This window comes from Micromys minutus (assembly GCF_963924665.1).
Source record: "Micromys minutus genome assembly, chromosome: 1".
NCBI lineage: Eukaryota > Metazoa > Chordata > Mammalia > Rodentia > Muridae > Micromys > Micromys minutus.
In genome coordinates, this window is record NC_137969.1 from 245,050,241 (window position 1) to 245,064,615 (window position 14,375).

The 14,375-nt window shown below is 47.6% G+C and overlaps 1 protein-coding gene across 2 annotated transcripts in view; it reads left to right on the forward strand.

Annotated features, from left to right (window-relative positions):
- Positions 1 to 14,375, forward strand: part of RIN3 (Ras and Rab interactor 3) — a 94,779-nt gene that overhangs the window by 31,520 nt on the left and 48,884 nt on the right. For both annotated transcript variants that reach the window (XM_080917309.1, XM_080917310.1), the window contains exon 3: positions 7,675 to 7,792. In XM_080917309.1, the coding sequence (XP_080773435.1) occupies positions 7,675 to 7,792 (118 nt within the window). The remainder of the gene's footprint in view (positions 1 to 7,674; positions 7,793 to 14,375) is intronic.

Below are 14,375 nucleotides of genomic sequence, written 5' to 3' on the forward strand. Positions count from 1 at the left end.
GAGAGTCTTAAGAAGCAGCATAAAGAGAGACAGATAAAGATTATACACACTGACTGAACCCCTGGAAGGCAGTGTGGACTGTACCCCTGGAGTTCTGTCATCTGAGGGTCCTGGGACTTTGTGCTGTCCATCCATGGGATGGTGGTGGCAGTGTCACCTGCCTCGGTTATGAGGCTAGTGAGTGGCAGACCCGTGTCCAGGCTTACCTGTGCAGAGTAGAGACAGTGACAAAGGAGGATCAAGAAAGAAACAAATACAATCACCCTTATATCCCCATATTGCACCTGCACATCAACCGTGGATGGAAAATATTGGGAGGGGCAGTTGTGTCTACACTGAACAGTGCTGACCCTAAATGATGCAGTGTAACTCCCATTTACACAGTACCAGGCTGGCTTAGAGAGAGCAAACGATCCCGGGGTGGTTCAATGAATAGAGGAGGATGTGAGCAGATGGTATTGTAATTCAGGTGTCTTAGCTAAGGGCAGGGATGTGTTCTAAGATGTGATCACTAGGCTATCTTAGCATCTTTGACCAACACCCCATAACATACTTACCCAAGCTAAGATGGCTACTTGCTGATATTATTTGATCCTTGTATCCGTTTCTGACAGCAACGCGTAATCAGCTTTCCCCTTTCCAGATGAGGAAGTTAAGGTACAGAGATGTTGACTCTTTCGCCTAAAATCACACAGCTAGGAAGAGTGGAGCTGGTGATACAGCTCAGTGAATTCAGGCCAACGTGGACCACAGTGTGAGACTCCATCCCATAGAAAAGGGGAGAAAGGGTGATCTTCAAAGATGCTGGCAAAGCCCTTTGCTACACAGTGCGGTTCCCATAGAACCAGTGTAGTGATGTCATTATTTTGAAAGAGACAAACATCATGGGTGGTCCCTGTGTTGCAAGACACAGCCTAGAGATCTGGATTTACCTCCTGTAGCATTGTGAGTGGCAGCCTTTGTCTCGCCTGGAGCCAGCTCACTTGTCCCCAGTGTCTGTATGACCTTGGCCACATCCACTTCCTTCCCCAGGACCTGCCCTACTCCTTGCAGCCTCTTCTCTGATAAAGAGTTGGGAACACTGTGGTTCTCTTTATAAAAGGGGGGGAAAACATGTATTCAGCAGCAGAGCAATCAGAAAGTTGCCTTTATTTCTTCTGTACTCACACTGGTTTGATATTTTAGTTAGAATGGTTTTAGAGTTATGGAAAAGTTGCAAGCATAGAACAGAGCGTACCCTGTGCCCTGAGAACAGAGCATGTCCTATGTCCACCCTCATGCAAGCTCCCCTGCTGACAGCAGCTAACCAACACTCGCCACAGTTAACTGTACCAGTCCTGGTACTTGTCCTCTGTGCCAAGACCCTCTTCAGAGCAGAGGCAAAGTCACTGGCAGTCCATCATTGAAAGGTCCTTTGTGGGTCATTGTTTTTGCTCTCCGATGAATTCCTGAGAGAAACAGATTGAAAGATGTGTGCAGGCTCGTGGTTCTGAAAGAGCTCAGCTCATATTTGGTTAACAGTATTGCTACGGACCTGAAGTAAGGCTGAACTGTGGCAGAGAGCCAATGATAAGCAAAGCTTATCACCTCATGGTGGACAGGAAGTGACAGCAAAGTCCATCACCTCCTGGTAGACAGGAAGTGATGGAGCAAAGCCAGATAGGAAGGGAAAAGGGACATATAAGGACCTGCCCCCCAAGTGATCTACTTCCTTTAGCCAAGCCACACCTCCTAATGTTTCCAGAGCCTCTGGATTAGCCCTAAGTCAGGGACCTTGGCTTCAGGTCTTCAACACATGACTCTCTAGGGGACATTTCCTATTGGAACCACAGTAGGTATCATAGCCATGGACCCTGTCCTGGTGGTGTTGGCTTTGCTTGCCTGCTGCTGGTTTGTGGCATCTCCCTCCCTCAGCCTCATTCTGCCCCCTCTTTCCCTACTACTCTTTGAAAGGAAAGTCACTATGCTGCCTCCTGGATGACAGGGCTCCAGATGACATTGGGATTCTGCCAAAGATTCATCTCTTTTGCCTTGTCTGTTTACTTAATCACAGCAATATGTAATCAGGAGACTTGGTGCAAACTAATCTGCAACCCTGTGTTTGTCCCCCAGCTGTGGAGGTCAAAGATCAACCTCCTGTGTTGTTTTTCAGGTTTCTTCCTTTCTTCCTATCTTCCTTCCTTCCTTCAGTATTGAGACAAGGTCTCATAGAACTGGAGTTCAATAAGGTGTCCAGTGAGCCCTCAGGGATCCTTCACCTGCCTGTGCCTCCTCAGTACTGGGATCACAGTATGTGCTACTATATTGGGCCCTTAGCATGGGTTCTGGGAATCGAACTCAGGTCCTGAAGCTTACAAGGCAAGAACTTTACCCACTAAGATACCTCCCTAGCTCCTAGCTTTCAACATTTGTGGAAAGTTGTCCACAGAAGTCTCTCAAGAGGCTTATGACAGATAGGTTTTGTCAGTTTGACACAATCTAGGGTGGTCCAGGAAGAGGGAACCTCCATCAAGAAAGATTGGACTGCAGGCAACTCAGTGGTGCATTTCCTTGATTAGTGATTAATATGGAAGGGCCTACCTTAGTGTGGGTGATGCCACCTCTAAGCAGGTGGTCCTGGGTTGGTTAAGAAAGCAAGTAGAGCAAGCTTGTAAGCACTGTTACTCCTTGTTCTCTGGCTTCAGTTCCTGTGTTCAGGACCTGCCTCAACTTCCTGTCATGACTTCCTTCAGTAATGGACTTGTGAGCAGTAAGATGAAATTAACTCTTTCCTCCAAACTACTTTTGCTCCTGCGTTTGTCACATCAATGGGAAGCAAACAAGGACATGACTCTTGTGTCTCTTTGACCCCAGCACCCCACGATTGCAAGTGCAGGCATCATCGCCTGTTTTCTGTTTGAATCACTTTGTTTTCTGGCCATAGAAGATACTGTTATCTTGTATACACTCTCTGCCCTCGGCCCAGGACCAGCTACATCCTGTGTCTCCAAAGACTTCTGCCTCCTTTAATTAAGGAACTCTCCTAGAAGCCAAGGTCTGCCTATGACCTGGTTCTGTTGCTATTAAATTGTTATCGCTTCCAGCTTAAAAGGCGGGTTTAAAAAAAATTATCTATTAATGGGAGGGGCCACACATGCCATGGTGGGAGTGTGGAGATCGGAGGACAACTTGTAGGAGTTGGTTCTTTCCTTCTACCGTGTGGGATTTGGTTATCAGGAATTCGGGTCATCAGGTTTGATAGCTAGTGCTTTTCCATGCTAAGCTATCTCACTAGCCCTTAAAGACAGTCTTCACTGAGAGGAGCCTCTTGTGCGTTTATCTTTGGTAGTGAGGATTTAGCTTAAGAGAAAGCTACGGGTGTGCATGCTGTCAGATGAACTGGCAGCCAATGGTTCCGTAGATCATGAGGGTGCTAATTCCTTTCAGGCAAGCTTCTTTGGTAACACAGAGAAGCCCTGTTTCCCCTCTCTCATCCTTGTGGCAGCCCTGTAGAAGAGTGACACATGCTGTATCCACCCTTAGGAAACAGTCCTGTAAGGGGACCAGCCTCACTCAATTCCACCCCTGGCTGCCTTCAGAGGCCTAAAAACTTGCTGCATTTCAGCTTCTAGTCCAAACATGTATTCCTTTGGCTTATCTTAAGAAGCTAGGATTCTTCCATTTAAATACATCCCCAGACCTGCTGGGCCATGAGTGGGGACATTCTGTGTGGGACTGGGACATTTGGATTTCTCCCTTCAGTTCTTGAGAAGCTAATCCCTCCATTGGCACCAAGTTGTGTTTCCATTCTCTGAAAAAGGAGCCAGCCGCTGGGGTGCTTTAAAAGCTCCCAAGCTGACAGTGGGCTGTGGCCAGCCTTGAGAAATGCTGCCTGGGCCTCACGATGGCCAGGTTGTAAGTCAGAGGAATTGTGAGTCGCAGTTCATAAATGAATCTTGGGCAATCCAGGTCTCTTATCTTCTGCATACATTCCCAGCTCTGTCGGGGTGGGAACCCCTGGTGAGCTACAGATGAACTACCACAGCTACATGAGCCCAGGATGGCCACTGGGCCATCTACCTAGTCCTGTGGGTCTGACCTTTGCCGAACTAGATGCATTACCATAGGCATCATGGGAAATTCCTCAACTACAAATAGTGCTAATTATATATATAATTATATAATTATATAGTCCAAAATAAAGGGTGAAAACACATTTATTTAGAGTGCATGTGGATTCTGGGCTTTCTGTATTAGTTTGAAGGGATCACTGCGGCTGTATAAGTCTTTACCGGAGTCTTTTTTCTTCCCATTCCAGCTATTGCTGAAAAACATTGGCCTGTTCAAAACCCTATCCTATCCCTCCGGAAGCAGATGTGAGGCAGGTGGATCTCTGTGAGTTCAAGACCACCAGGGCTACACAGTGATACCTTGTCTCAGACAACAGAAAGAGACATCCTGGGAAGGGTGTGATCTGTGGTTGTACAAGCCTGCCACCACAGTACTCAGGAAGCTGGAACAGGAGAGTCACTATGAGTTTGGTGTTATGCTGGGCTCCAAAGCATGTGACAGTCTAGTTTGGACTACCTAGCAAGACACTGTGTCAAAACAGAAAACAACAATACAACCCCCTACTGGCCAGGACAGACAGGGAAGTGTCCTGAGTAGTCCACACCAGCATCAGCGGTTGCCTTAATTTATCACAAAATGAACTCTCTTGTAACCTTCTTGGGAATGGGGGGTGGGGACAGGGGAGCTGTGAAAGTCCACAAAATGCTGGAGATAGAACATTTTCTAAAAAGAAAGCTTAGAATCCTTTATCTTGTCTCCCTCCCTACAAAGCCACCCAGAGAGGGCAAGTGGCCTCTCTGATAACCCAGAGCAACTCTGCATTGGAATTTAGAATACAACCATCCTGACTTGGCCCATGGCCTGTCACCGCTGTCTAGCTCAGAATTCAGATGGAAGAATCCTAGCTGTTCACAGAGGTTAGACCCCAGTGTGGCACCCCAGTGGCTAACACCATTGGGGGAATGACATTCTGCTTTGATGGGATGGAATCTTCCTAGTGGATTGTGTTGGAAGAAAGGAGAAGAGACGGAGAAGCCAGACTGCTGACCCGGATGTCAGGTCAGATTAGTGAGGACTCAGACCATTGAGGTCTGATAGTGGCGTGTTTAATCAGGAAAACCTCAGGAGCAGGCACCTTAAGCATGTGACCAGGAGGGTGAACCAGCGGCCAGTCACCCTGCTGAGCATCCAGGAGTGATCAGAGATCCCAGTGCCTGCTTCTGTCACCTGTTTGCCACATAGCTTACCCTGGCCTCGCTGCACTCAGAGCCAAGTTGGAATCAAGGCTGTCTGATTTTCCAGCACAGCCTGTCGCTTTTCTAGTTTACAGACACGTAGGAGGACAGGAACGCTAGAATTCCAACATGTGCTACCACCTAGCCAGCTGCATTTTTACTGAGGTACCCATCCCAACCCTGCTTACTTTCCCCAGGTCCAGGACAAGGCCCCAAATCCTTGTTCAGCCCTCCTCTGCAACCAAGGGCCTAAGAAACTCCTGTTAGCCTAACCCCATGCCTGGTCTGGAAAAGTTCTTACAATGACAGATGCCCCTGCCTCAGGAAATTCCCAGGGTTCTGAAGCTCTGTACCAAGAACTGGAAACAAAGACCAGCTGTATTTCACATTATAGCACACCCACTCATACATTCATTGACCCACATTTCCTCCAGCCCCACTGGTTCCCACGGATCTGTGGGCAAAGAGGCAAGCTGCCCTTGAACTTGTTGAAGAAACAAAAGTGCTTTCGTATTTAAGAGACATCCTTGGGACAGTTCAAGTTCAGTGTCTCAGCCATTGTCTCCAGGTAGCAAGTAAGGTCTAATGGAAGCATCTAGAAGCAAGGAAAGAGACCGGCAACTCCTCCTCTCCTCACTTCTGCTCCTGGTCCTCATGTTCTCTCAACCCTGCCCAGAGGAAGAGAGAGACCGACCTCCCATTCCCACCTCAGCTAACTTCCACACGGGCCATGCGTGCTCACGGCAAAGCAACGTGAGACTGGGAACATCATGCCTGGGGTGTCTAAGGGCCTGAGTTCAAACCCATCTCTAGCATCTCCTGTTCTGTCTTAAGCTTTACCTGGCTCTCCTCTGTTTCCTCATCATCACACCCCTTGTAGATTTAGTATAAGAAGTTGCAAGTTCAGGCTTGGGGCCAACTGGGCAGGCAGTACACGCCAGCTGCCGTCAACCAGGAGCAGTGAGCTCACTGCGTGTTTTACTGCAACACTGCCTTCATAACTGCTGCGGACCAGGAACAATGAGCTCACTGGGTTTTATTCATGACACTACACTCATGCCTGAGATGATCTGGCAGTGTCCTGTTGGGATTAATAACCAGTAGTTATGGCAGCAGAATCTGGAACCCAAGGAAAGGTCTTCTCCAGAGCCTCCCACACTCAGGGTCATGTCCTCACACTTGGGGATGTCCTGGTATCCCAGTGCCCTGGCCAGCCCTCAACAGCTTGGCCACACTCCTAGTCTTGGGATTTCTAGCTGAGCTGTTTGGGACCTGAGCCTAGGAGACAGAGTCCAGGGACAGAGCTAGGATGGAGGGAACAGGGACACTGACCAAGCACTTTCTTTCCCTTGACATAATGTTTGAGGAAGCCGGGAGCCAGGAACATTCCAGAAAGTATCATCTGGGAAGGAAGGCTGAGCTTGTAAAGGGCCATTTGAGCCTGAAAAGTACATCATAAAACAGCAGTTTGGGCTGGAGAGATGGCTCAGTGCCTAAGAGCACTGGCTGCTCTTCCAGAGGTTCTGAGTTCAATTCCCGGTAACCACATGGTGGTTCGAAACCATCTGTAATGAGATCTGGTGCCCTCTTCTGGTGTCTGAAGACAGCTACAGTATGCTTTAAATAAATAAATAAATAAATAAATAAATAAATAAATAAATAAATAAATCTATCTTTAAAAAACAAAACCAAAAAACCAGCAGTTTGTAACAAAGGTGAAGCCTCTTGCTTCAACTGCACCTGGGAGGCCACACCTCTGGGGACCACGAGGAGTGAAGCCACTCCATGATCAGAAGTGATACAGACTAGGCAACTTAACAAGGCCTTGTCTCAGAATAAAGAACAGGGGATGGAAGGAAGGCTGGAGCACAGTGGAAGCATTGCTTAGCACACACGAGGCCGTGTGTTCAATCCTCAGCACCACAAGGTCCAGAGTATTAGCTACTTTTAGCACCACAAGGTCCAAACAGAGTATTAGCTACTTTTTATTTTTACAAAGTGGGGGGGGGAGTATAAATTTTCCAATACCTATAATTGTTTTCAGCAAACACTCCCTACACCTTTCCCACTCCCTCCCCCAAAAGAGCTGGGTGCTAGAGCATGAATTGACATTCAACCAGCATTCACCTATCGGAGCTTTGCTGAGCCTGCATCCTGGACCACTTTCATACAGAATCCCACTGCCTCCCCGTGCATCACCTGTGCGTGGGCTTGGCACCAATGAGAAATGGAGATTCGGGGATCTCCAATTCCAATATGGGTCAGATAGGTGACCACCTCCCTCAAATGTTTGCTTCACATCCCCTCTGGATGATTTCCACCCTGCTGCTTCCCCTCTTGCCTCCACCAAAGCCTCCGCTTCACAGAGCCCCTGCTTCTGCCGTTTCAGATGTTCCTGGTGTGCCGGGACAGCAGCCTGAAGCGACTGGTGCTGTGTGTCCACTTTCCTTCCCTGAAGGACAGCTCCGCAGAGGTGCTGGAGTACCCCATCAAAGAAGAAAAATCCGGTAAGTTCCCACCTCACCTAACCCCCTCCAAGCCACAGCAGCAGAACCTGCGAGCCACAGACCCTACACTCTTTCCCCACGAATAGGGAAAAGTCATCTTTTATGGTTGGCTCCGAGGTAGCAGTTTGGATTAGGTAAGAGTTTGGGAAGATCCCCAAACTGGTGTGTCTCCTGTGCCTACATAACATGGACTAGAACTTGACCAAGTTTTTTTTTTTTTTTTTTTTTTAACTTAGCCGATCACTCAAATATCAAAATTATCAGATATAGGAGCAATTCTAGTCCATAGAAGACAGCAGGAGGAAGATTTACTACCGGGTCAGCTATACAGTGGGTGTCCGGTCAGAAAGTGTCAAATTAGAAAGGGCTTGTTTCAAAACATTCAGCAAAGTCACAGTTCCTATTCACTCTCTCTGCTCACAGCTTGTAGGCTTTGCTTCCCATCAGCCACAGTCAGGTTCTCCCTTATTGCTGAGCACTAAGGACAACAGAGAAAGGGGAGGAAATGAGATGTCTGGTCCTTGGTTCCATTAACTTATTACTACACTCTCAAGCCATGATTTGCTGTGTGTCATGTAGCCTCTCTGAAATTCAGCTTTCTCTTCCATCACACGGAACTAACAGTTCCTGTCCTATCTCTAGTCCACAGCCTTTGTTAGTTAGGGTCATATGAGCAAGCACAGCCAAAGGTAAAACGTCTGAGTGTACACAGGGCTACCAGAAGAGACCTGGGCTTGTGGGAAACCTGTTTGGGGGTCTTTAATCCGGGATGGCCTCGAACTCATGCTCCCCCTAGCTCGGCCTTCCCACTGCCTCGATGACAGGCACAAACCACCATGCCTGAATTCCACAGTAGCTTTGTACTATTAAAGACATCTTGGAGTTTGGACTTTTTCTGACCTAGGCTCCCTCTTCTCTTGAACCATCTTCTACCTCCTTTCAAAGACCATGTGTTCACATGTTAAGTTTTGAAATCTAAGAAGCCCATGACAAGAATCCATAGGCTATTCCATGCACTAGCTGAAACCCATAGGAACAGTTCCAGGGTGTTCCCTGAAGCTTGTCACCCTAGGTCAACAGCAGAATAAGTCCTCTTGGGTGCCTGCTTTTCAAGACACTGAGAGTCTACATAGATGAATAAGATGGAGGTCCTAACCTCAGGGGTCTCCGGTCAGGATGGAGAGTGGGGGCTATGCTAGAGCAGGACCAACAGACATCACTTGCTCTGTGATGTGACAGAGCTGTTACTGCCAGAGGATGCCTGATGTGTGGGGCAGGTCCAGATGCTCCTTAAGCTGGGAAAAATATCTAAATAATATCTACTGTGCAAGGGTATCTAAAAGGAGGAAGCTTTAGGGCTAGGTTCTGAATGTGCGAAGGTGCTTGTGTTTGTCCAACAAAAGGCTGACTTTTCCCCCAGCCTGCTGAAAGAGGGTCTCCCCAGCAACTCAAGCCACATAAACAAAACGTATGTGCCCCAAGCCAGGCAGTAATGGCACATGCCTTTAATACCAGCACTTGGGAGGGAGAGGCAGGCAAATCTCTGAGTTTAAGGCCAGCCTGGTCTACAGACTGAGTACCAAGTCAGCCAGGGTTACAGAGAGAATGTGTATCCCTATGCAGCAGAGGTGTTGCTTCCTACGGCAGGATCACAGGGCACCTGCCACTTAGGGTGCCAAGGAAGATAAGGAGACAGAAGTGGAAAGGCTTTTACTGTCATGGGGATATGCTATGTGGAAATCAGCCAACTGCCACAATACCAAGAAATGACTAAAAGCTGCAGGAGGCTAATTCCCAAGCACAAACAAAATGAGCCTCCCTTAGGCCCCCTGCAGGCCCCTTGATGCTTTGCTACCTTCAGCATGTAACCTCCTGTTTTAGGGTTTGGGTCCAAGGTAATCGTGGACTGGGAAGAGTCTAGATGTCTCCTGAACCCATATTTTGTTAGCAAGAACTCCATCACATGGCCTAGCTTGTGAAACATAGTCAATTATGTGCCAGGGAAAGCAGAGCTGCTGGATTTTTTTTAAAATATATAATTTGTTTTTATGTGCATTGGTGTTTTGCCTTCATGGGTCTGGGTAAGGGCGTCAGAAGCTCTGGCACTGGAGTTGCAGACAGGTGTGAGCTGCCATGAGGGTGCTGGGAATTGGACCCAGGTCCTCTGAAGAGCAGCCTGTGTTTTCCACCACATAACTGTCTCTCCAGCCCCAAGCAGAAGGATTTTCAGGAATTCTGGGAGTTGCTCCCTGAGTATAAGAGTAGAGACATGGAGCTGAGAAAAGGCTGTGGAGTCAGGGTGGGGGCGGGTGTTGTGGTTTTTCCAAATCACTGAAGTACATTGTGTCCTTTGATGACTCAGAAGGGGTGGGGTTGTTTGGGTTGTCTCCTGTTCCCCCAAGAACCTGGGTCATTTTTCATCTGCTCAGGGAAATGTGACCTTCACAGTGTCTCTGGGACCACATAATGCTAGATGTGTTTGTGATCCCAAGAGAAGGTTGACCAGTAGGCCACAAACTGGTGGGCTGGGATTTCAGAATCACCCTGCCTCTTACTGAGAGTCCTGATTTTGGGACTAGGCTGCCGCATGCTAGTTCCCTTTATACATTTAGGGACCCATGTGCCTTGAGCGAGTTTTAGCTCTAGGATTGGAAAAGTGTTCAGAAGTGGGCATGCCCAGAGCCCTGTGCAGAAAATAATGTTTCAAAGCAGGGTGCCTGAGGGTTTTAGGAGGGGAGAGGGGAGACTGGAGCTGGCCCAGCAGCTATCTGGAATTCTGCTCTCTTGTCCTATGTGCCTTTTCCACTGGCCTGCTGTTGCCTTAGGGGCATCACATTCCAGGCCTCTGCACCTTAAATATAACCCAGCCCTTAGAAAACAGGGTGGGAGTTTGATTTCACGTCCCGTTTCCAACTCAGAAGGCAAATCTGGGATGATGGTTAGTAGGGTTAAAACAGACCTAGTTCAGAAACACCACAGCCACTGGGCTCTCAAGCGCAGAACTGGCCTAATTCCAACTCAGCTTGCACAGGTGAGAATCTATAGCAAGGTGGGGGGCGAGTGGATGGATGATCGAATGGGGTGCTGGCTGACGGTGGGCAGATTGACCCTACTTCTAGGAGATAGTGGACAAGAAAGGTCTGATTGGGTCTAAGTGATGATCAAAGTGGGGTGGAGGTTCCTGCCACATGTAGAGGGGTTGTTGCTAAAACAGGGAGTAGACAAGGAACTTCTGAGAAGGTTCAGGAGCCCATGAAAGTGTAGATGAGTAAGGTTTTGTTAAGATGGATGAATGTTACCAGAACTGTGAGCATCATAGCCCGGGAGCCCCCACAAGCTGGGCTTGGCCACCCGCCCTCAATAGGCAAATGAAAGATATGTGGTGATGAAAAGATGAGAAAAGAAAGCTTCCCACTGTGGGAAGACAAACAAATCAAGAGATCCAGTAAGCATCCTCCACAAGTCCATCCTCCGGATGCTGACATGAGGTTTAGGTTTAAGTGGCGGGGAAGAGGTATGTATACCTAAGCAGTCCTGGCTGAGGCATGGCCCTGCCCAACACTGACGTGTCATTGTTTGAACCCCAAGTGTGTCCTGCAAGGTTGTTTGACAAGTAATCAGAAATCTATGAAATCTCTTCCCAGGATATAAATCCTCCTCTAACTGGTACCAGGGGCCCAGGCTTCTCCTTTTCCCAGCTTACAATTCATGACTTCAACTGTGTAATATTCCAGAGAAGGGGCACCAGTGTCTGTGAAAAAATCTTAATTTCTGCCAAGAGGGTTATGCCAGACTATTTAGAAATGGGAGCACTAACATCTCAGGTTCTTGGTTTTCTCCCAGGGCCACATGGTAGGATTCCCTGTGTTTTCAGGCTTCAAGTTCAGTATTCAGCTTTGTCCTGAAGACAATCAAAATGCAAACCGAAGTCAACTGCAATCTGGTTCTTCGATCCTTATTCCTACACGTTTGCCACAAACACAGAGGTGCCCACCACTTGTGTGATTCATTTTGTTCTCTCTTTCTATCTCTCTGCTGTTCCCAAGCCTCTTTCCCTCAAGGTCTGCTGCCAGAGCAAGGCCATTGGCTGGGCTGTTTCCCTACCTCAGCGATTCTAGATCCTGGGTTCCACCCTCTCTTTTAACACTGGCCTTTGTTGTCATAGCTTGGTTTCTCTCACCCCTGCTTCTTGCCACTTGTATGACTGGGCAAATGTTCCATCTTCCCAGGCCCCGGCCATGTCCCTGTAGCCAGCAGGAAGGGGAAGTGACTCCAGGGATTACAAAAGAGCATCTGTAGCAGGGAAGTGCCTGTTGAAGAAGCAGGATGAAGAATGGGTGGAGCCATGCCAATTCTGGGAGGCAATGCTGCCCCTTGATGGCATGAACAACCTACCCTAGATAACAGGAGCATCCCTTATCCAGAATGCTTGAGACCAGGAGTGTTGCAGACTCCCTGGATTTTGAAATATTTTGCATATGTGTAGCATTGTCTTGGGGATGAGACTTAAGTCTAACAAAGAAACCTATATTGTACGCATACGTATACACATAGCCTACAAGAGAATATATAATATATAAAGTCTTGTCAAGGCGCCTGCCTTTTAACTTGTAACTTATCAGGTGTAGAAGTTTTCACTCATGGCATAATGTTGGTAAGCGGAAAAAAGTCTTGGAATTTGGAACATTTCGGATTTCAAATTTACAGATTAAGAACATTCAGCTGAACCTGGCTTTGCTAATATTCGTAGAGGTGGTAACCGTGATAGACTTATCCATGAGATTGCGGTTTCCCTAGTGGTTGCTGAATAAAGGAAGAAGAAAAACTATTTGGGACAGTCTCTATCAGGGCATCCCTGAGGCAGTGGCATGGCCAGGCCATGCAGAAAGTGGGCTACACGGTACTTCAGACCTCCACCACCCCGCCCTCTGACCCTGGCTTTAGAAGAGTCCGTCCACCAATTCTGAGTAAACCTTCACTCTCAGGGGTGTGGGTGGGTTCAGGTCAAGTTGAATGCGTAAGCATCTAGAGAACAGTCCATCTCTTGAACAACTATGGCGAATTCTCATGCTGATTGGTACAGGAGATCATCACCTCTAGAGGCAAAGGAGGGATCTCAGTTGAGTCCTCCTGGGCAGTAGAAATCCATGTGGCCAGAGTGGCTTTGACTTCTCTGAATACTTTTGTCTGACACCAACCAAAAACCCTAGAATGCAATCTGAACTGTGTTTGAATGGAGGGAGCTCAAGTCCATGAACAGGTGTTACTCATAAAGGAGGAGTTGGTATAGAAACTCCATATTTTATCTGAAGCGAGGCAGGGCTGGTTGCTTTGTACCAGGTCCTTTAGGCTTGTCGGTGCAAACCCCTTCATATTTTTGTTTATTTGTTTTGTTTTGTTTTGTTTTTCTAGAACATGAATTTTGGAAAGAATGACTTTTGTTTCTAGATTTTTATTCTTGTGAGATCAGGTAAGACATCTGACATCCTTGTACTCTGGTTTCCTCATCTTTGAATAGAAGGTGTCTCCCCGCACAGCTGTGGTCAGATCCATGAAAGAAGAAACCAGCAGGGGAGCACTCAAGCATCTTTGTATCTAAATGTAGACATTTCTGGGAAGAAGTCCTGAGATCCACTTGTAGCAAGTACTCAAGGCACAGTGGTTGTTATAATTAGCAATGTGTAGCTCACACCTCACAAGCCCTCATTTCCTGTACTCTCTGTCCTGAGGACTGCGCTAAAACCACTGTGTCCCAGGCTGCTTAGTGGCCACAGGATCTTAGGCTAAAATAGCCACTGTTTACTTCTTTGGACCTTCACCATTCCAACTTTGAGCTTCCAGACCTAGGGTTGGGTCAAGATGAGGAAGGGAAGGCAACTTAACTCTAAGAACCTTGGGAAATTAACTTAACCACCACCTCTTCCTTCTCCTCTTCTTCCTCTTTTTCCTCCTCCTCCTCCTCTTCCTCCTCCTTTCTCCTCCTCCACTTGTTTTTGAGATCTCACACCCACCTCCCAAGAGTTGGGATTACAGACATGAACCCATCACCCCCTCATCTTTCCATCCTTTCTCATTCCTGTCTTTCCTTTGCATTTTTGAAGCCAAGGCTCCCCTCAAATTCTTGATCTTCCAACTCCTAGATGCCTGGCTGGCCTGCTTCTCTCTCTCTCTCTCTCTCTCTCTCTCTCTCTCTCTCTCTCTCTCTCTCTCTCTCTCTCCCCCTCTCTCTCTCTCTCTCTCACACACACACACACACACACACACATATCACAGTTATACATACCTTCCTTTTTCACCATCTTATTTTATTATGAAGAACTTTCTCAGCTCTGTGCTGCTAAGTATGTGACAAACTAAGTATCTGCTAAGTGGGTTCTGAGGGAAAACATAAGGGGGCTAAGACAGGACCCAGTACTGACAAAGGGAAATGGGGCCACTATCCTCTAATGTAAGCCTGGGAAGTTGAGAAACAATTTTGAGGAAGAACATTTGGGGAACAGGCTTGAGAACCTGAAGCCATAGTCTTCTACATCAAAGCTCAGAAACAAGGAGGCCAAGGGTACGCCATGCTCCGGCGGTAACT